Raw genomic sequence first — 27868 nt, 5'->3', positions numbered from 1 at the left:
AGCCGCACCTGGAGCCGCCGGCGCTGTCGCGGTGCCCGGGCGGAGCGGCAGCCGCGACCCCGCAGCGTTCGGGCTCCTTCGGCCCGCGGGAGCGTTCCGCGCCTTGGGCCGCGCATCCCCCACGCCGCTGGCGGGCGGCATCGGCCCCCGCGGGGAAAAAGTTTTACTACTCCCCTTCCCCGAGTCGCATTTTATTAAAAATCAAACGAAAAACTTTGCCGGCCGGTGGGGTTCGTTGCGTTGGCCAAGCGGCGGCGGCCGGGGCGGCCCGGGGCGCGGAGCTCCGGTGTCCCCCCCGCCGGGATCGGTCCCTTCCCGCCCCCCGAGCCCCCTCCCGGGCCGGCCCAAGGCGGGAGGGCTGAAGGGAGTTCCCCAGGTAAGGAGGAAAAGCGGCAGTTACGGTAAGAAAGATTCGGGTTTTATTGAAAATTTTATATATGACTCGGTGTTGTAATAAATAAAAGAGACGAGCTCCACGAAGGGACGATGCGAGCGCGGGACACGCTTGGGGGCACACGGACGGGGCGGGGGGCGGTGGGGAACGCGGCCGGGCGCAATAAATAACGCGGAGCGGGCGGCGCGGTCCGGTCCGGTCCGGCCCGCGGGGGAACGCGGCTGTCCCGGGCCGGGCCCGGCTCTGTCCCGGGCTGCCCCACTCCGCTCGCAGCCGCTCCCAGGGTTTTGTGCCAGCTCTGGGGGAGAAGCCCCCCGAGTAAACCAGAGCAGCTCGGCTCTACTCCCGGGGAAATGCAAAACTGATGTAATAAACCACTGGTAAATACAGCACATTTTTAATAATAACTGGGGTGGATCTGACCTAACTATAAAATGTAGGTAGCTTATTAAGTATTACATATGGCAGGACTAGATGAAACCATTCCCAATGATTTTTTTTTCCTATATCACCCTCTCTAATCCTATTACGACAAAAACATTTTTATTTCAAAACTCAGCCCTCCTCCAGCTACAGAAACCAGGACAAACTATTTCTTCTCCTCCTTCCGCCCATCTCCGGCATCGCCCGCACGCCAGGGGTCTCGGCGATTCCATTTCCAATGCTTTCGGCAGGAGAGCTGAGGCCACACGGAAATCATGGGACAACGCGAGTTCGCTTGAATGGAAAACAGAAAAACAACGGAGTGGGGCCCGGCGTAGCCTAGATCTGGCCTAAGAAAATGGAAAAGAGTTTAATTTTTTTTTCAAAACATCTTTTTTTTTCTTTTTTTTTTTTTTCCCCAGTCTCATGTCGGCGTTTTCAGAATGTAAGAAAGCCGCGCTGCGATTTCGCTGCCGCCGCGGGAAGGCCGCTCACTGGAGAACGCACTTCTCTTCCTTCTTGGCCATCTTGCCTTTGTTTTGCTCGAGGGTCCTCTCCAAATGCTCGTCCTCTTCCTCGGCCCTGCGGGAAGAGGCGCGGTGAGAGGATGGGCGCCGGCCCCGCTCGCCTCCGCGGCCGCGCCGAGTTCCCCCACGGCCCCGGCGGACTTGGGCCAAACTTTCCGCGGGGACCGTGGCGGCTCGGCGGGGACCTCCTGCCCTCCCTCTGCCCGACTCACTGCTTCTCCTGGGCGTCCAGGTCCCTGACCAGCGCGTCCCGTTTGTTAACGAGAATAACGAGTTCGTCCAGCAAGAGCTGCTCTCGCCTCTTCTGCGCTTCGGTCTTCTGCCAGTCTGCGGGAGAAGCACAACAAGAGCAGCGGTGAGAGGGGCACCGCCAACCCGGCCCGGCCCGGCCCGGCCTGGCACAGCTCGGCCCGGTACAGCCCGGCCCAGCCTGGCACAGCCCGGCCCCGGCCTCTCCCCCGCGGGGACAAGCGCAGCTCGGAGTCGTTTCGCCCACTTTGGCTTGGGGGAGCTCAGCAGCGATTTTGGGGTGCTTTGGCTGGGGGTTTCATTCCTTCCCTTTTTTTTTTTTTTTTTTTTTTTTTTTTTTTTTTTTTTTTTTTTGGGGGGGGGGGTGTGTGTGGATTTTTTCATTCTTTTCTAGTGTAAAATTAGTTTTGTTTTCCCCCACGCCCGTGTCTGGCCGCCGCCGGGGTTTGCCCTCCCGGAGGAATGAATGCCCGCTTCCCCGCAGCCCGGCTCCTCTCAGCGGCCGGGGGAATCTCACACAGCGCGACCATATGCCGCGCAGTTAACTTTAAAGGCAGGTAGCGCTTAATTAGCATTTCCCACTTTGAAGTAAAAATACACTTGCTACAGAATATCGCGGCGGCCTCTCTCCAGCCCCGGAGCTGGCAGGCAGAGGCGGGCGGGCAGCTCGCTGTTCCCAAAGGGATCCGTCCCTGTGCCCTGGCCCGGCGGAGCCCCTCGGGGCCGCCCGCAGCCTTGGGGCTCTCCAGCCAGACCGTGAGGGCTTGTCGTTGTCAGTCAAGCCCCAGCCTTCCCCGCCTCCCTCATTAAGAAGGTAAACAATGAAAAGCAGGAGCAGTAGATTATGAGGGAGATAGCAGGACAATTGAGGAGCGGGAGGGAAAGAGGACACCAGCTCCAAAACAAACCCCCCAAAAACCCACTAAAACAAAACCAAAAAACCCCAAGCACCGGGAGAAGCCATCGCCACCGGCCCGGCCGTGTCCCCGTCCTCCCCGGCCGCGCTTCCCGAAGGCGAAGGGGAGAGGAGGGTGCAGCGCTTTTGGCTTTCTCCCCCACCCACCCGCGCTCTCCATTGCCCTGGGCGATCATGTTAAAACTCACATGGCTGGTGCTTATTCAGATAAGCCGAACAATGCTCCCCACCGGTTACCATGTGAATCTTCACAAACCCCGCAAGAATGCGGTGGTTCAAATCCCCCTGACCCCCCTCCAAAGCCAAATTTATTCAAGACAGCAAACTGCTCAGAAGCTTTATGAAAGCAAGTGGTGCTAGAGGGAATTCAGCCTTGTATTTACAAATTAAAAATTAGATGCATCATCATGCAACGAAGGTTTGGAAGAGCGGCAGAAAGGCAGGAATGTGTAACCGCTTTTATCGCGCCCTCCTCGCCGTCTGCCCGGGCACACGGGCCCACGAGCGAGCCGCAGGAAAAGCAGCAGGCAGGAAAACCCGGGGCACACGCAGGAAAACCCACGGCACACGTGTGAGCAGAGAGCACACACGGCCGCGTCCCGCAGGCAGAGCCGGAGCGGTGGCGCCGGAGCCTTCCCGCAGCGCCGGCCTGGCAGGGCACTGCCCAAACTTTCCATTTTCCTCACTTGTCTCCTTCTTTTCCCCTTCTTTTCCTTTCTCATTTCACATTTTTTTTAAAAAAATGTGTCCTTTCTCCTCCACCGTTGCTAAGGAAATAATTTCTCAGGTGTACCCCGATTAGAAGTGGAGTTAGCAGCCAAAATCACTGGTGATCCAAAGCCATTTTTTCCTGCCACGGAGCTGCTTTGATTTGGGTAGCGGCCTTTTAGGTGCTGCTCCTTGGAGCAGTCTCTCGATTTTTCACTGCTGCTTCCCGTTCTGCTCCGATTTGGGCAGAGCTCCTTCACTCCAACCCATTTCAAACGCGCAGCCCTGCCACTCTGCCAGCCAGAGCTGCCCCAGACCGGAGCGTTTTGCCCCACAGATAAAGCCCCTCGCAGGCAATGAGATCTCAGCATGACAACACCGCCCTGAAAAGGGCCACGGCAGCCAGCCAGACAGAACAGGGGAGAGAGAGCCACGGCAGAGGATTTCAGCGGGGTTTGCTCCCCTCTGACATGGTCCCCAACTTTCAGGTGAACTTTTCCCTCGGCTTCATCTGGGAATTGTGCTGGGGACTCAGCACATCTGGGAACACGAACCTCTGGATGAAAAGGGATTTGAAATCCCTTGTCTCTACCTGGACTTTATATAATTTTTTTTGCAATTTCGATGGTCTCCACTTGTTATTTTAAAGCTTTTGTTTGTTCAGCCCCTGTTCTCCAGTTACAGCAGCAACTTTAGTTTTTGAAAGAGCAAACAAGTCAGAATATTTCAGTATATGTTTTGCCCAGTCCCTCACTGTTTTTCTCTGTTAAGTCCCTTCCTAAGTGCTACAGGTTTTGTTGCTTCATCTTCTATCCCTGCGAAGTAAATAATGTCCTCTTAGGATTTCATGGAATGAAACTGTGTATTTGTTTTGGTTTTTGTTGGTTTGTTTTTTTCTGCGTTTGCTTATTATTAATCTTTGAAACACGCCATGGGAAAACCTGCTACCTGAAATATTCCCTTGCAATTTTACTTCTATCTCTAGAAAGGGAGTCTGCCTTTCCTCCCCCCAAAATAAACAAAGAGTCAAGCAGCAATTGGTTAAAAGGGCAACTGACTCTAACTATTTAAATGACATTTTATAGGTGACTAGCTTGCAATTTTGTTTTATCCAACAAAATACTGCTGGGCAGCAGTTCGGGGAAGCATCCCTATGTTTAAAAAAGCAACTGTGTTCAAGTTTGATTCCTACCTGTTGTGCCTTTTAAGCCAGGATTACCTGTAACACCTGTCACATACAGTTACCCAGGCTGACTGCAGCTCTGGGAAGCTACAATATGGGCTGTGATTAATTTGAAGATTTCAGAATAATACTGTTATAAAAGCTACACTCTGGACAAAAATAGGATTAAGCTCTGAGGCTGTATATGAGCTAAAAGTGTTGAAAGCTAAAGCCCCCGTGCCACCACTCGCGACAGGCAGTTTAAAATGACAGAGTTTGCTAAATTCACATTGAAGTAGAAATGTTTTCAATTATTCATCTTCATTGACTTCATATTGTCTTTTTTCCCCCCTCCCACTGCTTAAACTGATAATTACTTTGAGCAAACAGACGTCCAGCTCCCACAGAAATACTTTAATAGAAATGGTCGAAAGTTCTCGTAGTCAAACCTTCAACCTTGCCACTATAACAAATAAGCCTGGCACTTTGATGAAAATTAACACTAGTTTTGTAAAGAGCACATTGGGGGATTGCAGTCAGGTCTTATCTTTAGTTCCAGTCAACTAGCAATCCTGAAAGAGTTTGCATCATCATCAGAGCAGGCCATTTGATAGGATTCTGCTGCTGAACCTAATCAATCTATGGAATACTGTGGCTGCGCGGTGTAACAAAGCTAAAATAGATTTACAAATGGGGTTTTAGAGGATAAGCTCCTCCACAGGATTACATATTGATTTTAAATATAAAAAGCTTATCATATAAACCATAACTACAAAAATAGTGAACCTATGCATAAATCCTTTTAGAAGAGCACCCACTTCAAACTATAAGCCAAGAATAAATCAAGATGTACAAAATCCGAAAGAAGATCCATTTCTTGGGCAGAAAATGAACACACCACCCCAAGGTGTGCAAAAATGAACTTATCTTTTCTAAGGAGGCATTAAAACTCGACTGAAAAAAAAAATAAATAAAAGAAAGGAGCGAGAGGAAAGGTAGCTGAGAGTGAGGCATCCCGGCAGCCGGGTGCAGCTGCAGGAGACGCCAGGCTCTGAAACGCAGCACCTCGTGTACAGCTGGCTCCTGAGAGCCGGGCAGGATGCCCGGGGAGGTGCAGAGGTGAAAACGGAGCCCGTTTACCTGCATTTTCTCTGGCCTGTTAGTGAGGCCTTTCTCGGTCGGAAGGGTCCAAGAGGAACACTTTCTATCTGGAAGCAGGCAGCGCGTTAACTCTCCCTTTCTTATCTCTACGGCTCCGTGGGGGGAAAGGAGGGGGGGAATGTGCCTTTTTTTTTTTTTTTTTTTTTTTTTTACCACCCTGGGTCATTCATGTGGCTCCCGGTGAAGTGCCGTAACCCTCCAAGAGGCCATTCAGCTGCCGCTGCCCGCGGAGGAGCGGCCGGGAAGGAGCCGCTGTCTCCACATCACTGAACATCCGAACGGGGCAGCAGCACCTCGGGCCGCCAGCGCTGCCCGGGCAGGCACGGCCAGCACCGCCTTTAGCTGCCATCAGCAGGCAGCTCACACCTTCTGCAAAGCTCTTTTTATCTCCTTTTTTTTATTTTTTATTTTTTTTTTCTTCCCCCTGTCATCAACCAGTAAATTGGTTGACAGATTATTTTTTTTTTCCCCCCTTAAACGGCATAGTCACGCGTGGAAGAGTTAGAGCGATTTACCAAAACAGTAATTGCCACCTTTCAAAGACTTTTTTAAAGTTTTAAAGTTTGGGTTGGTGTGTTCTGCCTTTCTTTTAGACAAATAAACCGCTCCCATCCTGTTACATATATATATATATGTGTGTGTGTGTATTTTTTTTTCCTGCCCATATACTTCGGGTTTGGAACTGGTAGAAGTGAGATCTGTCTTTCAACTCTTTCAGGGAGCCCAAGCACTCATTAACAACCGGCTAAATGGCCTCGGAGCCGACAGCGCTGGGCTGTCCCGGCTTCTTCAGAGAAATCCCACTGGGAATGGTGTGGGTTTAGCAGTGCTTCCCAAAAAGTGCATCTTGGCACCTTCCGAACACAGAAAACACCGATGTGCCCACCGAGAGGCGAGATGTCACAAAGGCGTATTTTGAGTTTTCACAGGTGTTTTCCTGGGAGTGTTTCTCCTTTAATATGTTCGTTGGGTAAAAGCAGATAACTGTTAAAAGTTCTAGAAGACCAATAACCTCATTGAGAGTTAAAGTGCTAAATGAGGACTTTGTTGCATAAATTAAAAAATCCCCCAAAATAACCAAAATTCTCCAGCCACTCATGCTTGCTTCCTAAACCTCTGTTTACCATATCACCAGTAGCATATTCAAAAAATGAAGGAAAAAAAAAATAAATTATTTCCTTGAGTATGGGCATCTCCCTCTAAACTTACAAAAAGAAATTGAAAAATACATTTTTGTTCCAGACAACGTGTAAATTGCACAAGCTGCTAGACATTCAAAGGCTGCTGCTAGGACATTCCATGGCAGTGTATATATATATATATATATATATATACATATCTATATATATCTGAGGCAATTAAACGTCCAAAGTTTAGATTTAAATCCAGGATTTCCTACCTCCTCTCTAGTTTTAGATTATTTTACGTTTCAAATATTTAATCAGTATGATTCCAAATTAATCTGGCTTGTCTCTGCAGAAAGCAATTTATGTATTTATGACTCAAGATTATCAAAAAATATAGTGAAGACAGTCCTATGCAAAAAATGTAACTATAGATGGAGAGATATGAAAAAGCTACCTGAAACCTGCCACTTTTTTCCAACAAACTTATGCTCCCAGTGAAGTCTCCAAACTAATTAGAATTGATTTATTATGGATCAGGTACCTTATCAGGTGAAGAAAGAAATTACCATGGACAGTCAAAGGGTTGAGAGGTCAATACAGAATAGCAAAATCAATTTGCATTGATTAGACAAAAGGTCCATTTTACAGAGCCCAAAGGATTAACTTTAAAGCAAACATCTTTGAACTGTAAGGCAGCATTTGTGACTGAGAGGTATAAGTGGTGCAGCATTAGAAAACACTTAAGATATTTGAATAAGAAAATAATGCAAGCAATGGTTTAAGCTATCTGGATGTTTATTTTTTTATTATGAATCATCCCAAGGATTATTGTACAATTCACTGGAAAGCCCTATGGAAAGGGTGGAATTGTTTCATTTATCCTGTGTCAATCCATTCAGGTGAGGTGACTAAACTGGGAAGGGAGAAACTCTGTGCACTAATCCTGCTGGTGCTGCTCCTGAGGAAATATTTACTCGACAAACGTAGAGTTTTACCACCAAAACCAAAAAGACCTCTTTTCCCTCCCCACCAGCGAGTTACTGTTGTAGAACAGGCCTGAAACATTAAAAGGAAGAAGTTCTCTTCTGTGGGTCACCCCTTCCTTTTTCTGCAGCACCAAAAGCAGCACGACGCAACAGGAAAATCAAGAGAGCACCACTGCAACAAAAAACTGTCAACCCCAGACACATCCTCTACCTCCTCACCACTTTCTTTTCCAAGTTTATTGCAACGAGACCACACTTCTTTGTCCCGTATCTTAGTTTTTTTTTTTACTTTTTTTTTTTTTTTTTTTAAGAAAACTTAACAACGGGATTGCAGCCTCAGCACGCCTGCCGTGTGCTATCACTTGAAGTGATGTAAATATCAGCATTACTAATGGAGCTTCAGAGAAACCTCAAGGTTTGGCACTTCCAGGTGTTAAACCTGTCCTGCAGTGAGCACTTTTCCCCCCCTGGAGCCCCCAGCACTGCTCTTACCTTCAATGGCCAGCATTGCTCTGAGCTCCCGGTTCAGCAGCTCGTAGCGCCTTTCCAGGTCGTGTTCTTTTTCCCTAGGCAAGTTGCAAATGTTCATCAATATGTTAATTACTAAATCATTAAACACTTAAAAGCACCTTTAACTTACATTGATTTTAGGACTCGCGACTGACTTTTCTCTTTAACTTTAAGCTACTCCAAACAAATGATACACAAACTTAAAATCTGGCTCAGGTGGCCGATTCAGGAACCAGGGCCTGAAATGAAAATTTCATGTAAGGTCGGCTTTAATTCTGTCAGTTTAACTCCACTGCACTACAGGATGCAATTATTTCATATTCATCTCTGGAAAGGCTGTTGTGGAATGTCCAAATAATAAAATATTCCCCTAGACCTAATGAGCAAATTCCAGCATCAACCTACTCACCAAGATAATGTGACACTGGAAGTGTTATTCTACATGCATTCTGCCCTGATCAACAATAAATATTAGACAAGGGATTAGAAAGCTCAATATTTTGCAGGTAAAATCCTCTGTCAAGTTCAGACCCAGCAGGAGATAGGTGAGCAGAGGCTCTTCCCAGGGAAGTATGCAGGCATCTACACTAGGTGGCATTATGGAAAGAAATATCAAACTGAAAGAAGCCGGAAGAGAAGCACTCGGGGCAGAATGCCTCTCAAAACGAGCAGCACCTTCTCCCTTCCCCAACACTGCCAGTGAGAAAAGGTTCATTTGTCCTTCCTTTGCAGTTTCAGTAGTGTCACTGCACTGTGAGTGATTTACTGACATCCCCTCAGCAGAGATGGGACTGAGGATTTTCTACAAAGCAGGTAGTGACTCAAATTTGGCTCTCTCTCTGAATAGGCTTCACCTGTCTCATCTGAGGCACAATCCCAATCTTTTTCTAAAATTTTATTCTACTGTTGGGCTTTAAATAATGTAACAGTGCTTAATATTTCTTTTATTTCTTTTTTCACAGCTCTGGCTAATCCTGTGTCATTGCAGGCTTCTCATTTTCAAGTCTGAAATATGAGAAAAACAAGTTACTCAATGTGTAACACATCCACACCACTCGCTTTTGAGGGTTCTCTTTTTTTGAGAGTAAAAAAAAGTTTTGCATCTATCTGAAGAGTAAATCATCCTTCTGTAAATATCTGTGCTCATCTGTACTTACAGAAGAGAAAGCTGGTTCATTCGTCTTATTAAGGCATTCTTCTTATTAACCAGCATGAACCACTCCTGCATCATAGCTTCTTCTTCTTCTGTGTTTCTTCCTGCAATCAAAAGAACTTCATTACTTAGGTGGCATTTCACAAATGGAGCTACATATTTTCACTTCAGGTTTTGGACTGTCAGTTGCCAGTATCACTGAGCATGACAAGGCATATTCTCAAATGGTAAAAATATCATATGACTGCAGGTCCTGCCTGCTTTATAAATAAATCTTTGAAAGCAGCCATCCTCCAGGATACATTTTAGTGCTCTTTATCATGCTGATGCCCTGACCTACATAAATACCTTTTAAAACGACCGTGTGCTTTAAATTCTCCCAAATGAACTATATAATTGCAATGCTTCCAGTGAAAAACCCTGACTGCTAAAAGATGTCTGGTCATCACCAAACACAAAAACAATTCCTGTAGGCAAGATCCACTCCACCCATGCAAACCCAGCACAGCAAGGATGATGTGGCAAGGATCAAAGTAGCTGCAGAGGAGATGCTAATCCTGAACTCTTGGCTAAGGTGTGGGCACCTGCTCAGCTTCTGTGTTCATGGCCACTCTTCCAGATGAGCTGGAAAGAGCTGCTCCTCTCCTCAATCTGCAACCAAAGGGAGCATCTGCACAAACACAAAGAATCTTGGGATCCAGGTACCCCAGGGTCCCATGTGTGTATGCATGGACTGTCCCTCTAGCCCCCACCCATCCCAGGCAGGATCAGGATCAGGATCAGGACCTGCAGGCAGTGCTAAGCTCTGCCAGACTCTCTAAGACTCTGTCACCACCCCTGCACCATGAATGAAAGGCAGATGAGTGTCCAGAAGGCTCCTGACTGTGCTTTCCACACACAGGGCTGCTGAGCCAATTTCCACCCTCTCTGAGCTCAGGGACTCTGGGAAAGTCCTTTTTCTGTGGAAACCTCTCATCCCTCAAGGTGAGGTGATGAGCAAAGGCTGTATGGTCCTCACTGAATTATGAAACTCACACATTCCATAGGGTTAAATCTAGGAATAAACCTGGAATTGAGGCAAAGCAGCATGAGCTTGGGTCATGTGAGTTTGTTTCCCAGCTTTGAAGCACAGTTCCCCAGTGCTTCAGTGGGAGAGTGTGGGTACATGCCCGAGTTTAAACACCTCATGTGCAATATGGGAATAATCACCTGTACTGATCCTGTGAATTCACCAAAGTGAATTCTTTGGTATTTGTAAAGGGGTTTGAAATCTCTGGGGCAAAGTGCTGCACACTTGGGGATGCTGCCTCATTAACTCCAACCACAGGATCCCTAGTTGCAGAGAAGGCATTTCTAGCACCTGGAGCTGGAAAGACACTAGAAAAATATTGTTTTGCCCTAAACCAAAGCGTTCATTTCTGGATGGGAGTGTTTCAGATGCTGGCCACGTCCATGTTCACACCCCAATGCCACAGTAGTGTGCAAGCCCAGATCCAGGTGGAGAATCTCACTCTCACCAGGCTATGAACCTCCTGCCTTCAAGGAAAGGTTTCCCCCTTCTCCAAACTCTTTGATTCCTCTGCTGTGGCCATGAGGGATCCACACAAGGGCAGGGAAAGAGGATGAACAGGGAAGTGGGTCAGCTTGGGGTGGAACTGGTGGACTCACACAGTAGAGAAAGTTACATTTGGCACACTCTCTGACAGGAGACATCCATCCACTTATCCGCCTGGAAGTGGCTGGTCAATGGAATTTTCCTGGAAAGGTGCTTTTAGGGCCACAATTTGCTAGAATGACAGGAAGGGCAGAGCATCCCAAAGCATGGATGGACCCACTGTGCTTTCCCAAGCAAAAGCAGCAGGGCCCAAAAGCTCCTGGGGCAATGGAGCAAGGAGAGAAGAACATGTAGACATGCTCTCCCCCAATATCTCCACTGTGGGTTTTGTGCATAAAATATCACACCACAGCATTTACAACCATATTCATCAGTTCAGTACACTTTGCTGGTAAGTTCCAGATCAAAGGCTTTGCTGCTGTACTGGGTCTGCTTTTAGAAGTAGATAATAATCAGTATTAGCAACTTTCTGTTGAAATCCACCAAGTAGTTGAAACTTATTTAGGGGAGAGGTCAAGAAGGTGATTTTTTTGCCCCCCCTCCCTTTTTTTTTTTTAAATCATTGCAAAATGACCATTACTATTCTGTAATGTATGATATTTTTTAGGAGCAACGTGGCAAAGTTCTCACAACCAGACATCCATGGCTACAGTAACATTTCAATCAATTTGTTAGCTTTGGGGTGGACTGGGATGTCTGGTTGAAAGATTACAAACACCAGCGCTTGCTGCATTTAGTTTTGCAAGCCTTGAAAAAGAAATGGGAGAGACAAATGTCTCCAAAGTGTTTGACTCCATGGTGGATCTGACTTCATTGACTTTTGTACAGTGCAATTTCAGGTTAAGAACATAAACTTAAGATAGAATCTTCTTTCTGTTAATGCATTCCTCCTAAACACAGTTAGTTGCAACATTTAGTGAGAAAAGATCTGGGTAAAGCTTGGAGCTGTCGTGTCAGATCTGCACAGGTGCCTATTTTAATATATCCATGCTGACACCAAAGCACACGCAATATCCATAGAATGGGCTGCTTTAAAAGTGAATTAAACAAAGTCTTGATTGTTTTTTTTTTTTTTTTTACAGAATTTTAAATCTGTTTTTGTATTCGCTTTGGACCCATGTGATGCCCTGACACCGGTCATGTGATATGGGCTGCGATAGGCACAAATCCCTGGGCAGCAACAAAAGAAGAAAGAGCAAAAAAGAAAAAGCTGAGAAAAAGCTTGCAATTTGGAAAAAGGCCAATTTTACCCCAGCGAAGGCCTTTTTGATCAGTGAAATGACACATGTGTGCAATATTAATAGTGGTCGATCCTGATATTTTATTTGTTGACAGTCAGCTTTTAAATTCTTGTGCACAGAGCTGAAACAAATTCTTCCCAGGCAGGCAAAATAAAGATGAACTCCCATATATAAGAAATTTAAAAAAAACCTCTCTGGCAAATACACTAGCATTAGAGCATTACTTCATTTTTTTTTTTTTTTTAACTTGGTGAAAGGATGCACATGGAACGCTTTCAACAAAGAAAAACTGAGTGTTCTTACTGCACCAATACTGCAAGCTAAACTCACATTTACAATTTCTAAATTAAAAAAAAAAAAAAGAAAAAGCCTTTCTTCAACATGGTTTCACTCTGTAAAAACCCAAGCTGCTGCTGGGGTGGTTGTTGTTTCCACTTTCCAAGTGTAAAACAAGTATTTAATTGACTTGCTACAAATGCTTGAAAATTTAAATTGGGAAAGTATCTGTGTTGTTCTCGGAAAACAAAAAAAAAAAACAACCAACCCACAACAAACTGTACAGATTATTTAAATGAAGCAAAAAACTCCATGCTTGAGAACAAATCGATCCCACACATGCAAACCCCTTATCTAAGCCAGTACAAGATGCTGAAAATCTATAAATAGCCCACAGATCTTAAACTTAAATTTTTTCCATAATACATGCATTACACTATTGTTTTTGATAAACAACAACAACAAAACCCTTTTAAAGCTAGTAAGTTGGACCATTACAAATTAATCCTGACTTTAATAACTGGTTAAAGACCCCTTCAGCTTTATAAGTAACAAAAAATATTAAAGCCTGTGATCACAGCGAGCTTTTCTCATTTCTCCTCTAACCATTTGTTATTTAATCCAATACTAGTAATCCAATTTGTCCATCAGACTTTTAAAGGGCAGAATGCAACTTCTCCAGCTTAGACACTTTTCAAAGTACAATATATTTTTCAAATGAATGCTGGATGTTTCATTTTTTCCCCAACTGTTCCTAGCTCTAATGTATGAGGAAAAAAAGAACAAGATGAACATTGTTCGTACTGATTAAGTAAGAGCTCATTAAAGAGCTGTCAGTGCTGTACTTTGAATATGCATGAAGCATATAATCAGATCTAGTACCGTCACTAGAGGAGAATACGGTAAGTACAAAGGATTGATTTAATTACTTAGAGTGGGCTGTGGTGGTAAAGCAGTCTTGTTAGCGCAGAAAGAAAAGGAGGTTGTATTCTGGCACGGTTAGGGGAAAAAGGCAGTTTTAGCTTCTGCCACAATACCTAATCTCAGGATAAAGCACTTTACATTGTAGCTTAAAATGAAGACTGCCAGTTTTCTAAAAAGACCAGAATTCATCTTATCTTGTTTAACCTCATCTGGTTAACTATCTAGCAGAACATATTTATTCTCTTTAACACGTAATTATGCTTATACCTTTTTATCCTATAGTTCAATAATGACTTCTGAAAACAGTCTTCAAATGAGAGCGGGCAGAGCTGCAAACATCATATGCATGGCAAACTGCTCGGTGAGAGATTTGAAAAATGCAGCAGCAGAAACTCAGATGAAACAGTGAGTACACGCGCCTTTATGTGAAAAGTCAATACAGTTTTTAATGTCGGACTTTAACCTGAGGAGGCTCTGGCAGGGTTTCTCTCATTTATTTTCTTTTTCCCCCTCTTCTTTTCTGCCTCTCCCCCCCCACCTCTTTTTTTTTTTCTTTTTTTTCCTTTTAATTAATTCATTCTTGTTTTATTCTTCCTCTAGGAATCCAAGGGAATTCTCTCACATCAACTCCCAGTGCCATTTTCTAATTTCATTGTCTGGCTTGAGTGGTGAAGGATGCGTGCTCTATTCTTCTCTTCACTTGACATCTACCAGAACCCTCCTCAATGATTAGGAATGAGCCCAACACCAAGCCTCAAATAGCACAAGACATTAAATTCTGCCCTCAGATACGAGAAGCTCCTCCTGGCTTCTGAGTCGCTGCAACAGCTCCTGCTCAGGGTTCAACAGAGGCTGCAGCAGAAAGTTTGGTAATTTTGTTCCTTACTGGAACAAATTTTAGTGATAGCCAAAGTACTGATAGTGGGAATTTTAATGATAGCCAAGGAAAAAAGAAAAAAAAAAGAAAGAAAAAAAAAAAGAATAACAAACCACAACCCCAAATCCTTTTCCCTTCTCACACATATTTCTGATTGTTATTTGAAATCAACTCGAGTCAATTTTCTTCCACAATATTCAAGAAGCACGCTAACAAACACATTACCATTTTCTGAGAACAATATAAGCAACTAGCTTATTTTAATGTTGTACAGCTTCCTGGCAGCCTTTTACAAACACATCTTCCTTCATATTCTTCTGGATTTACAAATGGATTTTTGTTTACACTGTCAGCTAATTATATCTTAAATTATTTAAATAAGAAGCATCTTGACAAATGTCTCTTCTGAATCAATTTGAAAGAACAATTTTTTTTCCTCTCCTGCTGAAAGTACTTTCAAACTCAGCCAGCTACCAGTGTATATATGTACCATTAGACCCATTATTTTTAAGCCTTTTGGGCAGCTAGACATTAGATAAACCCAATATGGATTAACATAGTAAACCTGTACATTGCTAAGAAAACAGAGAAGAAAGTGCTACAAAACACTGAGAATACCACTTAAAAGGAGGAAAAAGCAACAACATGCAGGGACAAGATTAGTTTACAGTGTAAATGGATGAATACAGTAACTCCTCTACACTTTATACCATCATAAATCTGTCAAGATAAGACAATAGATTAATATTTTGTTAAAAATCCTTAAATGTAAATGTATTTAGCTGTTGTGCAAAAATGAATTACAACCAGTAGAGGATAAATAATAAAGGGTTTACATCAGCATCCCAAACCAGCCCATTCAGGCTGGCAAGAAATAACAGGTTTACAGAAATCACTCTGTATGCCGTCTTAAGTAGTAATTGTTTTTAAATTTTATTTGCACTGTGTGTAGTGTGTGTGCCATGGTGTCACAGTTAAACACAGAAACCTTCCCATGTCTCCCCATTTACCTCAACAGAACTACATGAAAAACAACCTACTTAAGACAGAGCCCATTCTTCATCCATTTGCTGATGTTTACACACAGTTTTAAAATAGAATAGAAGAAGCTTTCTTCACTCAACACACTTGGGTGAAGAGGCCAGCAGGAGAATGCCAGTGCATGGGAACTGGAGCGGGGCAAATAACAACAAAAACTGGCCGACTTTGCTCTGCTCCTCTCTCTGGGCTGTTTTGTAGTTGACAGAAGCTTGGTGACTACTGAGAGCCGTTCAAATGCCCAGTGAATTCCACAAATTTACCAGGAAGGTCTTTTGACAACATACCCCACTGTCTTTATTTGTCTGCTTAAAAAAAAGACCAAAAACAACAAGCCAACAAAAAAAAACCCAAGTTGCATTCACCCAATCACAGGGACGAGTTTTTACAAGTTTCTGTATTAGGAGCAAGTGGACAGATTGGCTTGTTTACTTGAAGGAGAACATGAATGGCAAATGAAGAATAGTTCTAGGATGTGTCTCATCTTGTCTCGTAAGAACCTGGGGAAATTCACTGAAATTGAAGGTGGTGTGTTTAAAACCGATAAAAAGAATGATCTTTCCTCAAAGCCTCATCATTTACCGGTAGAACTCGTCGCCACGAGGCAATGTTGAAACTAAGAGCTCAGCAAGAATTAAAGCCAGGGTGAATGTTGAATATGGAAAGGCAAAGCTGTAGCAATAAATATTCAAATAAACAAACAAAAAACCACGGGAGGTAGGAACTGGATCCTCCTGCTTTAGGACACAAGCTAACCTTTAATTTTTAGAGGTTAAATTAAACGTTCCCTGGGGCCAGGTTAGCCTGTGACTGGCCCCTGCAGAGATTCGTGCCCCTGCCTGGGTTCAACCCACACCTGTCCCACTACAGTGGAGTGTTCTGGATCAGACTAGGGCTGATCTGCTGTGGCCATTACAGTTTGACTGAAAGGGAACATGAGAAGGGACGAGAAACAGCAGCTGACCAACCTCACATTGCTAACAAAGGCTGGTGGAAGGTCTCAAACACTTCCAAGTCAGCAGCAGACTTCCCACTGATTTTAATAGTCTTCTCATCCTGCTCACTGTGAACAGCTTATGCACAGACCAGCTCTTGTTTTTAATGTGAGTTAGTGAAGTTAACAAACACTTAAGCAGAAAAGCCTATATTTACAGCCTACATGATATTTGTAAAGGGGAGTTACATGAGACCGACTCCAAAATGCCTCTGACACAACTGAAAGCTAGAGTGAAAATTTTCAAATGGCCAGTGGTCCACAAGTTTTCACTGAGTGAAATTCAGGTATCTCAAAAGAAACATATATTTTTGAAAAATCACCCTCCTCTGCTTTCAGAGGGCTACCCTTGGCGGAAAACCTCAGAATTTCAGATCAAATATTTTTTTTCCAAGTAATCGGTGTCAAAACAGAACCCGCAACAGACACCTCACAGCATGAATGGATGGGCTGCTCCACCTTGAGCTTCAGGTCTCCAGTTAGAGATTTCTACACTTTCTCCCAGAATACCTCCTCCTTTCAGGACAGGAGGGCCTCCTCAGTTACTAAAAACCACTGAGAATGAACAAGAAGAGCCAGCAACAGGTAAACAGGTGGAACTATTGTTTAGATGACATGGCAGAAGTGGTAGCCAGCAGATGAAAGCCTAGCACAAGTTCTTGAGTCCAAGCTGGATGGGAAAACTCCAAAGAACATTAGAAAGGCAAATTCATAGCCACTAACTTGCTGTCTGAGAGCAGCTGAGAAGGAGACATTGATGTCCACACAATGGAGTCTCATAAAGGTAGGAACCGACTGCCAAGAATCTGCCAGGCAGAGTTACATTGCAGCACATTGTCTGACTCTATTGCAGCCCCCAAAAGTACTGTGTAACTCTAATGAAATGGAGCTGCCACCAAGGAAATGCCTTAGTCACAAGCACACATCCAATCAGTTTAATATCAAGCAGGAAACTTGTAATTTCTTTGGTTTCTGAAACATTAAAAAAAAAAATCAGAGAGGCTGTTTAAAATTTGGAGAGCTGTGCAAACAGAAGGTCAGGGTTCTGACCACATCTTGGCATGTGCTGGGATTTTATTTACCTGCAGTGGGATTGACTCACAGGAAGACAAACATCTGTGGCCTACAATCTGGGCAGCCTGAAATTATCACAGGACTGCAACTTCCACAAAAAGACAAACTGTGGAAGATAAAACCTGAAAAACCACTGATTTTCTCTACATGATGAGTCAACACAGTGGCCAGTACAAAATAACAGGAAACCAACCAAAACAGAATGCCTGGACTGGATAAAGATTGTGAATATATTTTAAGTATGGGACCATCAATTCAGACCAAGCAACTTTGTGCCCCAAAATTCAGGCAGGAGGAGATGAGATTCAACTAAAATACCTGGAGATTCCTGTGAGAAAGTGATGCCTTGAGGACAAGTGTCTTCAGGGAATCCTAGCACTGAGTAAAACCAAAACTTGTGCTTTATCACCCTCTGGTACTCAGTGTATCCAAATCTTCTCCCACAGCACAATTTCAAAAGAAATTTCAGCACAGGGAAACATGCACTACTAACTGATAAACTCAGACTTTTTAAACCATGGAACAAAAAGGTAGATTATGCTTGGAAATCCAGCGGGAGAGGGACGATGGTACGGCAGATGAATTACTTCACTTGCAGATTTATAAGGAGAGTTGGAAGCTTTGTCATGAGTGATAATAATTTCTCTACAGATTGTAACTACTCCTTAGAACTGTTTATTACCTGTTTTTGTGGCAAGTGATAGCTGGGTAAGATACTGAAGTGAGAGGCCATTTACCTAAAAGTCATTGGAATATGCTCTACTCCAAGGAGCATATTATTCCATTTTTACCACATGTTGGCTTCCTTCCTTCAGAACATATTCTCCTGGAGCTGGAAGAGGGTAGTGCACACTATAAAGTTACTTCTTTGATGGACAGGGCTGAATTTAACCCAAGTGAGATGATGATGGAAATGGATGTGACCTTGTACCTGTGTTAATGAAAATGTGTACTCTTACTGGGAGTCGGCAGGTTTGTACTCCTGGGATCGAAACCCTCCCAGGGCTAACTGGGTGAGTTCAGCTGGGCTGAGGCATCCCAAGCTCCCAGTTTTGACAGAAAAGGTGGTTTGGTGGTAAATGGGAGAAACCCAAGGAAAAAAACGACAGTGGTCTCTGCAGGCTGCAGTGGCACTGTGGGCCAGGAGCCGTGGGGTGACCAAAGGGCCTCTCTCCTCGCCTTCCCTTTGCAGCAGACACTGATTGTAGAGAAAGCTAACTCCAGGCACAAAGCCAAACGCTATGCCTGCCACATGAAAGAGCATTTATACTGCAACACCACAAAGAAAGATGGAAATCAGTTAAAAGAAGCAAGTGTCTGTTTGGTCTTGTAAGACTTTTGGAAGGCTTGCAAGGCTATTCATAGTGCCTAGGGCTCTCCCAAGAGTAGTCTCCTGCTATGCAGGCAGTGCTCTACTTGGACTCTCTTCTTCAAGCTGGCTTCAACCTGTTGACAGGTTCTTTGAAGGCAATGATGAGGCTACAAAAGCCAGGGAAGTGCATGGAGTGGAGGTTGACTTATCACTCAGTCCCTCCAGCCAATGGGATTCTGTGTTACTTGGAGGAAAAAAAAAGCAAATACGGTCACTGAGCCGCTTTAATGATTTAATGAATTTGGCCTGGGAAGGCTGAACATGCATGCTGCCCACGTTTGGTCTTGGAAAGGTCACCTCCTCTGAACTTTTGCCTACCAATGCACAGACCTAAGACTGAAGAGACGTGGCGAATTAGAGACAAACTCCGAGGGTTTGTTTTGTGGAAGCTTCTCAGCTGTAGAAACACTGGGTCATTGGAAAAGCATGGCCAGAGGGTCTGCCTTTACCAAAGGCAAGTCTGTTTTGCAGGAACTGTTAATGGAAAGAGACGGATATATTGGAAAGAGTTTGGCAGTAAGAGACTGAGGAGGCAACATGACAGAAGGGAAACTGGAGAGAGGCTGACAAACCTCAAGAACTCAAGATGCTCTCAATCACTTGTAAAATGCCAAATTCTGGCAACTACCAAATGCATACTTGGGCAGAAATTTGTGTATGTGTTGTGATCTGGGCCCTGAAGACTCCTGTCAGAAGATCAGCTCACTGGTGTGCCAGTTTATTTGCATTAACTCCCATGAATGACTTTGCACTGCATGTCTTAGCAGGCATCTCTACAGAGCCCCAGGTCACCCAAGTCACCCTTGGATCCCACAGAGAGGCACAGTCACCATATTGTGCACGAGACCTCGATCATGGTGTCAGTGCACTTCTTTCACCCTGGGTTTTGGTAGTTGTCAAAGCTCTCATTCCCACAGCCCTGGCAGCAAGTCAATGTTTCTACACAATGGAGAGAGACACAAATCAACAGATGCTTTAGAAGATGGCTTTGCTTCCGAACAAGCCGCAACTACCAAGGCATAGTTTTGTGAGCTGTTATGTTAGAGTAAAAATTTTTTGCTCATGTCAGAAACCTTTCCTTCTACCCAACACAATCAGTAATATCCTTCCAGCCTCCTAGTTGTTACGTATTTCCAATAGAGAAGGTTCACAGACCAGCACCAGCAGGGACCCGAACCAGTATCACATATGTAGCATTCACCTATCTAGAATTTCTTTGAAATGCCGGCACTCACTTCTTATGCTAAATGTAAAAACAAACATCAAAAATGTTTCTTTCAGTGATATTTTTACATTTTCTATCTTGCCAGGAAGGCTGTTGTTATGCTGTCCCTTCCTCTTGCTCTGCTTTGTGCACCTTTGTCTTTCACAACATGGTTGGTCAACTCATTTTTGTCTCATGGGTTGGCCAGTTCTCTGCTCACCCGAGATTATTCATGCTGACCCAAGGACAACAGTAGTGCAGGAAAGCAAGGCTGACAAACTGATATGACACTTATGGTGTTACTGATTCATTCTTCCTCATTTAGGCAAGATATGAAATATATGAAAGGACTATGATTTTTTTTTTAATCCTTATGTATACACACAAATATTTTTCATACTGTTTGCTTGCAAGCTTGAAGATGTAACAAAACCAGTTTTTAAATTCATCTCTCAGGCAAAACTGAACATTCATCATTTTCCTCCCCAAGCCCTGACACTGGTGAATACAAATCTGCATCTACTTTGGGGAATTCCAAAGAGAATTGTGAATTCAATTGTTTTTGAAAGATGAAATTTGGCTTAGGGAATAGGATGCCTCCTCCTAGCTCACCCCTCCCTACTCTAGAGCAGATTTCTCTTGCAGACTGGGCGACTCCAGTAAGGAGCATTCAAGATGGTATAATACAGGCTGGTAAATACAGCTCAACAATCAGGGTTGTGAAGGGGCAGAGCATATAAGGGATTTATTTTTTGATAGTGAATCTATACACATATACATCATCAAGCCCCCATTGAGAAGCAGACCACTCCAAGTGATTAATGCAGCTAAAGGGGGCAAATAAGAGATCAATGACAAAAATCACCTGGTTAAAAAAAAAAAAGTAGAAGGTGTTGCATTTAAAGGGCTTTTACTTTGCATGCGAAACAATACTGAGAAACCTGTATTTTAGCACTTGTGCTCAACAAGCACTCTAAAGTATGTCGGGATGAGAACAGAAACCCATCCTTTCTAATAATCTTGTGACAAAAGCTAAAAGACATCATCCTATTAACTAGTGATCTCAACTGCTAATGCGGAGTACTTCCTGGTGCCTTTTATGTAGAATGCCGCTATTAAAAAACCACTAAACATTCACTGTGAACAACACAGAATCATTCATCTTTTATCAGCATCTCTTGTTAGAGGAGCATGAGAGGGGCTGAAGGTGTCATTGATATTATAGAGCGGAAATTAATCAGAAATTTTTCTCATATTTTCCTCATCACACTCATTTACTTTTGTACAAATTTCCCCCTGCTAAAAAGTTCATACCCAGCCCCCTGTTGTACGCTTTTAAGTTGAGAATATTCAACGAGTGCGTCAACTGAAAGGCACCAGGTCCCAACACAAAAAGCATTCGAAATTCTCATTTAGTTGTCTTTATTTTGCTAGCGCCATGTGGTCCTTGAAGATGTAGAAAACACGGGAAGCCGAGTAAAGATCAGAGCAAGCTCATTAGCATTCTGACAAAATTGGAGTGGTGGAGATGTATAGTTTGCCTAGTTTGTCGTTTTGAAAGCTACCGGTGGTAAGCTTTCTATTTCATTGTGCTTTTGTCTTTTTTTGGGGTTTTCAACGCAGCGGGGTGGTTGTTAGCCTAGGTTTTCACAGTGCATTGTGGGAACCTTGCCTCACATTCAGCCTATATAGTATCATTTGAGTTCAAGTTAAAAAAAAAAAAAGTAATTTTTTTCCCTATTTATTTCATAATCACCTATGCTAATGCATAATTGTCATCTGGCTGTCAAAGCCCATCCTGCCCAACACCTGGTTTGTAAAGTTAATAAACCCTCAAAGCTCCCCAAAATCTCCAAATAAAATGAAGTCCGAGCTGTATTTAAAAAGAAAACCTTTTAAACATGCTCCTAGTTTTCTTCAAAAGACAAGATAAGAAGAAATTAATTTAAATTCCACTGTTTACAATAAACTAGAAATGAATTTGAGACAGATCCAGTTGATTAGAATTCAAAAGAGACTCTGTATAAGAGCCTCAATTCTATTTCAGAGCCTCTTGAAGGAAAGATGGGTTTATGCTCCAGAATTATGTAAATAATGAATTACCTCTTAGAAGACCTATAGAAGTTATTACTCTGGTCAATTTTTTTTTCCTTTTTTTTAAACATAAGGCTCACTTTGAAGGGCTAAAAGGGCTACATTAATGCTGCTATTCGACACGAACGTTTCCAAGTTGCAATGAAATGGATAAAGGTCTTTTTGGATGAATTTATCTGCTAAATCCTTGTGGTTGCCCTCCTATCTCGGATGATGACCCAAAAGAATGTCAACAGCTCATTTCCCAGAGAGCTGGGAAGAGTCACTACACAAGCCATAATCTGCGCGTTCTCAAAGAACCGTTTCAAACATTACATTTCACAAGCTGTTTAAAGAGATTTTTTCTCCCCCCCTCTCATCTCCACTATCCTACCAATACTTTGGACATCAGTGCCTTGGAAATGAGTGCTTTGACAAAGTTGAAACGTGACTTTTTACGTATTGTGTTGGTGGGTCGGGCATACACACACGTGCTCGTGCGCCCAACACGTGAGCGCCCACGGGTTCCCACATGCTTCCCGTCCACATCACCAAATTCCAGCCATGATGTGGGCAGGGACAAGGCTAAAAATATATCAAGTCACCCCTAATTTACCCATCAGAATTTTTTTTGTTTAATATAAAGCACGCCAGGCTGCCAAATCACAGATATCCTTCTAGTAGAAAAGGATAAAAACCAGCTTGGAAGGAGATGCAATGGATCTAGGCTTGGAATACAATAAATTTCACAATGGAATGCAGACTCAATATACTTAGCAAGGAGGAAAGGATAAATATTGAGGGAAAGAGCTGCTTGATAGAAAACCTTCCAAATTCTTTCTTTTTGTTATGCATTTGGACAGCATCATTATCTCTACCGTCAAAACAGCCTGAGAGCTGCGGGCAGCGTCCACTGAGCAGGAAAAGCAAATGGCCAGGCCAAAGAGGTCTTTAAAAAACAAACAAAAAAGTAGTACAAGAAGGTAAGTGCCTGAAAACAGAAAGCTCTGAGATTCCCATGTGGATTGACAGATCTAAATTTTTTTCATCGTATTTATAATCTAATTTCACTCTATGGCTCTTATTTCACTCGTGTGAAATACAAGAAATTTCATCACAGGAGATGTTGCTACATTTGAGCTACATGAGGAACTGTAATCTCTCTCTGAATAAAAACAACACCCTAACCCTGAGAATTAAATAGCAGTTTTATTCTTAACAAAAGGTAGAGTTCTGTCAGCTCTGAGATGCTACTTTTATTTTCAAATCTCCATTTAAACACTCAGTTCCTTTTCACTTGGGTTCCAACTCCCAGCAGAGGCAAATAACCTGGAGACTGTTATCTGCATGACAGTAAGGGCGACCGAATTATTTTCTATACTTTGCCATGTGCTTATAGCTGCAAAATTATTTATCTCCTTCACTGCATTCTACTACGAAAGTTTCCTCCAGAAGAATCGCCGGGACCAGCCATATCAAATTAGAGGGCAGTCAGGAGTGTCTAAGTCCAGCTTTAAAACAAATATCATAACAATTACTTAGCCATATGGAAAATAGGGTATGTCTTTCCTGAAAGCTTTTATATATTTTCTATCTCGAATTTCAACTTCATTAGAAACTATTCCTGACTAGCAAGCTGCAAGATTGCTAAATATCTAACTGTTAACCCACCATGAAGAAAGAGACTCTTTTGAATGGCAGAACTTTTCCAAGATGCAAATGAACAATAATCTAATTTTGAGAGTAAATTAACTGAAGGATTCATTTTAATGTGTTTCAAAGTCTCCAGAATGAAGTGGCAGTGGCAGGCTCTGCAATACACACACATATGTGCACTCGTGCTCACGTACACAGACTGACACAGCACCCCCACGACAACCAGCTTCCACCCTCAGGAGAACCCACATTGTATTTATGTTTAGGTTCTTATGACTTAAAGGCCAGATGTTTCACAAATGACCAACAATTGGAGGTTAGAATAAATTAATGACTGATTTCTGAGCTTTGATGGAATTAAGCATACTTCTTTTCTCAATGTGCCATGAGAATGTTTGCCCGTTCAACTTTTTTTTTTCCCTTTTTTTTTTTTTTTTTTTTTTTTTTTTTGACAAGTGAGGCCACCCGGCAGAAAACAACTGATGCAAAACCCAGGAGTAATCCCTCTGTTTAGTTCAACACTGTGGTTAGCCTTAACACTGCCTCTATTATCCAATGGATTTAGAGAAACTTTCATTTATTTGTTGGCCTCAGTCTTCCAACTTTGTTGCCTTCTTTAAAGGACCCAAGACCCATTCCTATGTAAATACATTTGCATAGGGCCACAATGAAACTTTCTGGGGCTGGGATTAAACTTGCAGAACTAGATAGCTGTGCTGCGCATATTTGTGATCTTCATGTAAGTACTTTCCCAAATACATACGAGTGAATGAAGCCGATGTCCACTCTGGCTACAGGAATGCCTGCAGTTTAAATAAATGCCCCCTCGAAAACTACAGAGGCAAAGCCCCGAAGGGCTGAAGCAAGCGGCAGAAAACGGCACCCAAATGGGAAAGCACAATATAGGGAAAATGAACAAAAAGTCCTTTTCAATTAGGAGCTGCTAAAATCAGCACATTACTTGCTGCAAGATGTCCTCTTCTCTCCCTGCTTGTCCTGGGAGGACAACAGGAGCCCTGGTGTAAAAGTGATGATTCACAGCTGCTTGCATTTCCCCTTTTTCTTTCTTGCTGCCTCTGTTTATACAGAGTACCTAGGGTATAGTGTATTATTATAAACGGTATTATTATAAACTCTACTCAATGCAGCTTTCTTCCAGCCAAGGCAAATACATCAAGCTTTGCATCCAGCAAGTCTGTTAGGAAACAGCACCCGGATTAATCCCTGCAATTACTGCCCTCAAAAAATGCTAGTGGACACTCCACGCAATTTCGCCATTCTCACAGACAAAATGCCAGTACCTTAAAGGTTTATGTTCTGTAAGGGAGGCTCGATGGACCTAAAGCACAACTAAGGAGTGGTTTTGTAATTTCACTGGCTCTGATGACTCTGGGCCAGGAATTGCAAGTGAATATATTCTTTTGGTATGCATTTAAGGAGATAACACCTCCTTCCAGGGCTCACCAAACACAGATATGTAATTCCTTGTTTTGCTGTGCATTTTGTTCTTATCTAGCCTAAAAAGCATTGTACACCTAGCTTAAAAAAAAAAAAATTAAAATCACTATTGTAGCATCATTCAAGTGCACAACGACAATAATTAAAAATAAAAAAAGAAACCGAACATATCAAACTTAATCACAGGCAAAAAAAAAATACACTAGCCACTAGAAAATGACTGCCATAACCAGCGGGATGTTAATGAAGACACTGTCACAAATCATAACCCGATTCTGACTTACACTGTATTTTCCTCATTCCTGACTGTATGGTGAACCTCTGCTGCCCCATGTAAATACCATATACAAACCCAATTTCTCTCGTTGGACTAAGCACATCAATACAAAAGCAAATGAACTACCAAAGTGCCCTAATTAACAATTTTGCAAGTGAATGCAGACATCAGTGCCACACTGCAGCCATTAAAGTCTATCCCTTGCCATATCTGTTTCTGTTAACATTTCAATAGACCAATTAAATGACCTTTCCCCTCTCAAACTCAATTAAGCTATTTGAACATCAATTGATAACTTACCATGTATTTATGCAAAATGTGCGAGCAAGATTTTTTTTTCTCTCTTTTTTTTTTTTTTTTTTTTCCCCAATCCTAATGATGTTTTGAAGAAGAGAAAACTATCTGAACTATCCTGTCCTGGTATTCCATGGAGAGGGGGCCTGGGATTGCCTCCCAGGGGGACAGCCTGCTGGGCACGGTGGCATTGTGGCAGGCAGTTTGGAGAAAGCAGGTGTGAGGCAGATATTCTTCTTCCCTGCCATTTGGTCCCTACCAGGCAGCTGTCTTGGGAGGCCAAAAGAAAGCCGAGACAACCACCTCTTTTCAGCCTGTTGGAGTATCACGTCGCTGGGTCACAGCCAGCACACTGGTGGGTGGCACAGGGTCACATCAGCCAACTTGTGGATATCCAGAATCGTTTCTTTTCTCCCTCTGCTCTCCCCTCTTGTTGCTTTTGTCACGGCCTCTGGTTGTGCAGTGAGAAGGGGAGCCCAACACACACCTTTCCAGCATGCCAGGGTAGGTGTGACACGGGGCTCATGGTGAAAAGAGGTGATTTGCTGACACATTTGCATTTTCCCAAGGGGCTCCATCCACTGTGGATCTGTTTGTCACAAATTCAGGGGACTTGAGCACAAGGAGGTCAATGTCTCCTGTTTTAAGAGCTGGCTTTTGCTTCTCAGCACAGGTAAACACTTGCCCCCAGGGTTGGTAGATAGGGACTGAAAACCAGGAGATTTATTTAAAATAAAGCTGCCTCAGTCTAGCACAGAAGTGTTTTGGTGCTGCTGCAACTAATTTTAGGTGAGAAACATGAATTTTTTGGCTTCAAGAAATAAAAGGACAATGCCAGATCTTCCAGGAAAAATGAGAAAGGAGGATTTGTGTAGCACATTCAGAGAAAAGGTTTGCAAGTACCTATTGCCTCTCAGTAGATTTTAGATTTAAAAAAAATTCTCTAATTTTTAAGTAAAAGGAAATCAAGCAGAAAACACACAAGCAGAGGGGAGGAAGGTATAAATTGTTTTGCCTTCCTTATGTATGGGGGAAAAAAAGCTGTACCTGAGCAAATTAAAAAAACCCCAAACCACTAAGCCCCAAAAGTAATCTTTCTTAAATTAAAGCAAAACAAAACGAAAAAGTAAAAAGAAACCACTTTGAAGATGGGTAGGAGAGAAATTGAAGATCCAACTCTAACAATTCTATTTGAAGTTTTAGCTGAATCCTTTAAAAAAAAAAATCTAGTGGCACCCTGGGATAGTTCAACAAAGGCCTGGTTTCTGGGAAAAAAAGCATTGTCCCTTTCAGAATGTTAATCTGGTATATCACTTGCTACTACACCCCAGCATGTACTTTTGCTCATATCAACAATTAAAAGAATACATTTATTAAATAGCCTTATCACTGGATGTTATAACTTGTAATTCATGCTAACCAGATAACCAAAGTAAATTTTCTTTAAATTCTCATTTCTTTGTGAAACTTTGTAGATGGTGCATATCTCATGATTAACGGACAACGTCTAAAGCATCCCGTCCTCTAATCTTCCTAAAATCCCTTTTCATCCGATTGTTTAAGACTGCTTGAAAGGCTAACACCAAGTCTAAGACTACTGCACATTTGGGGGGAGGGGAGCCTCTGTAGGTTAGCTAATTAAACTGTTTGTCTTCTGAAACATTTAACTGGCTTTAGAGATTATTCTAATTAAGAATGATGTTAGATGTATTTTTTAATGTATCTATTAAAATTAATCATAATCCAGCAATCTCATGTGCTGAACTATGTAAATAGAGATGTGCTTGAAATCCTGCTGCAGTTTCTTTATTTGGGAGTTGATCATTATGGATTCTACGAAGCACACATCAACCTCATTTTTAATTAAGAATGCCTTGTGAAACTCTAACTTTTACTCTGTATTTATGAAAGGTAAACAAGTGACCTGGGCAGAGGCAGACTCCAGTGTTTCCCAAGCAGTACAGCTACGAGGGGGGATATGAGCTCTCATTCATACTGTACATCTTTTTTCTTTCTACTTCGCAGACCGTGGATTCAATTGAAGTGAAGGAAACCCATTAATTTTGGAAGGTCTGCAACTTGGCAATTGCAACTTCTCGGGCTTTTCTTTACTAGACATACAGCAGAGCTCTCACAAATATTGCTGGCAAGAAATTTTAAAAAACAGACCACATAAAAA

At 42.9% G+C, this 27868-nt stretch overlaps 1 protein-coding gene across 9 annotated transcripts in view; it reads right to left on the bottom strand.

Moving 5' to 3' along the window:
• Window positions 1-396: 396 nt before the first annotated feature.
• EHBP1 (EH domain binding protein 1) overlaps window positions 397-27868 on the bottom strand; it is a 204946-nt gene continuing 177474 nt past the window's right edge. For all 9 annotated transcript variants that reach the window (XM_066316442.1, XM_066316436.1, XM_066316438.1 and 6 more), the window contains 4 exons: window positions 9321-9420; window positions 8146-8219; window positions 1557-1671; window positions 397-1399 (listed from right to left, as the gene is read on the bottom strand). In XM_066316442.1, the coding sequence (XP_066172539.1) occupies window positions 1309-1399; window positions 1557-1671; window positions 8146-8219; window positions 9321-9420 (380 nt within the window). In that variant the 3' untranslated portion in view covers window positions 397-1308. The remainder of the gene's footprint in view (window positions 1400-1556; window positions 1672-8145; window positions 8220-9320; window positions 9421-27868) is intronic.

Source organism: Sylvia atricapilla, chromosome 3, assembly GCF_009819655.1.
Source record: "Sylvia atricapilla isolate bSylAtr1 chromosome 3, bSylAtr1.pri, whole genome shotgun sequence".
Lineage (NCBI taxonomy): Eukaryota > Metazoa > Chordata > Aves > Passeriformes > Sylviidae > Sylvia > Sylvia atricapilla.
This window is presented reverse-complemented; position numbering and strand designations above follow the sequence as displayed.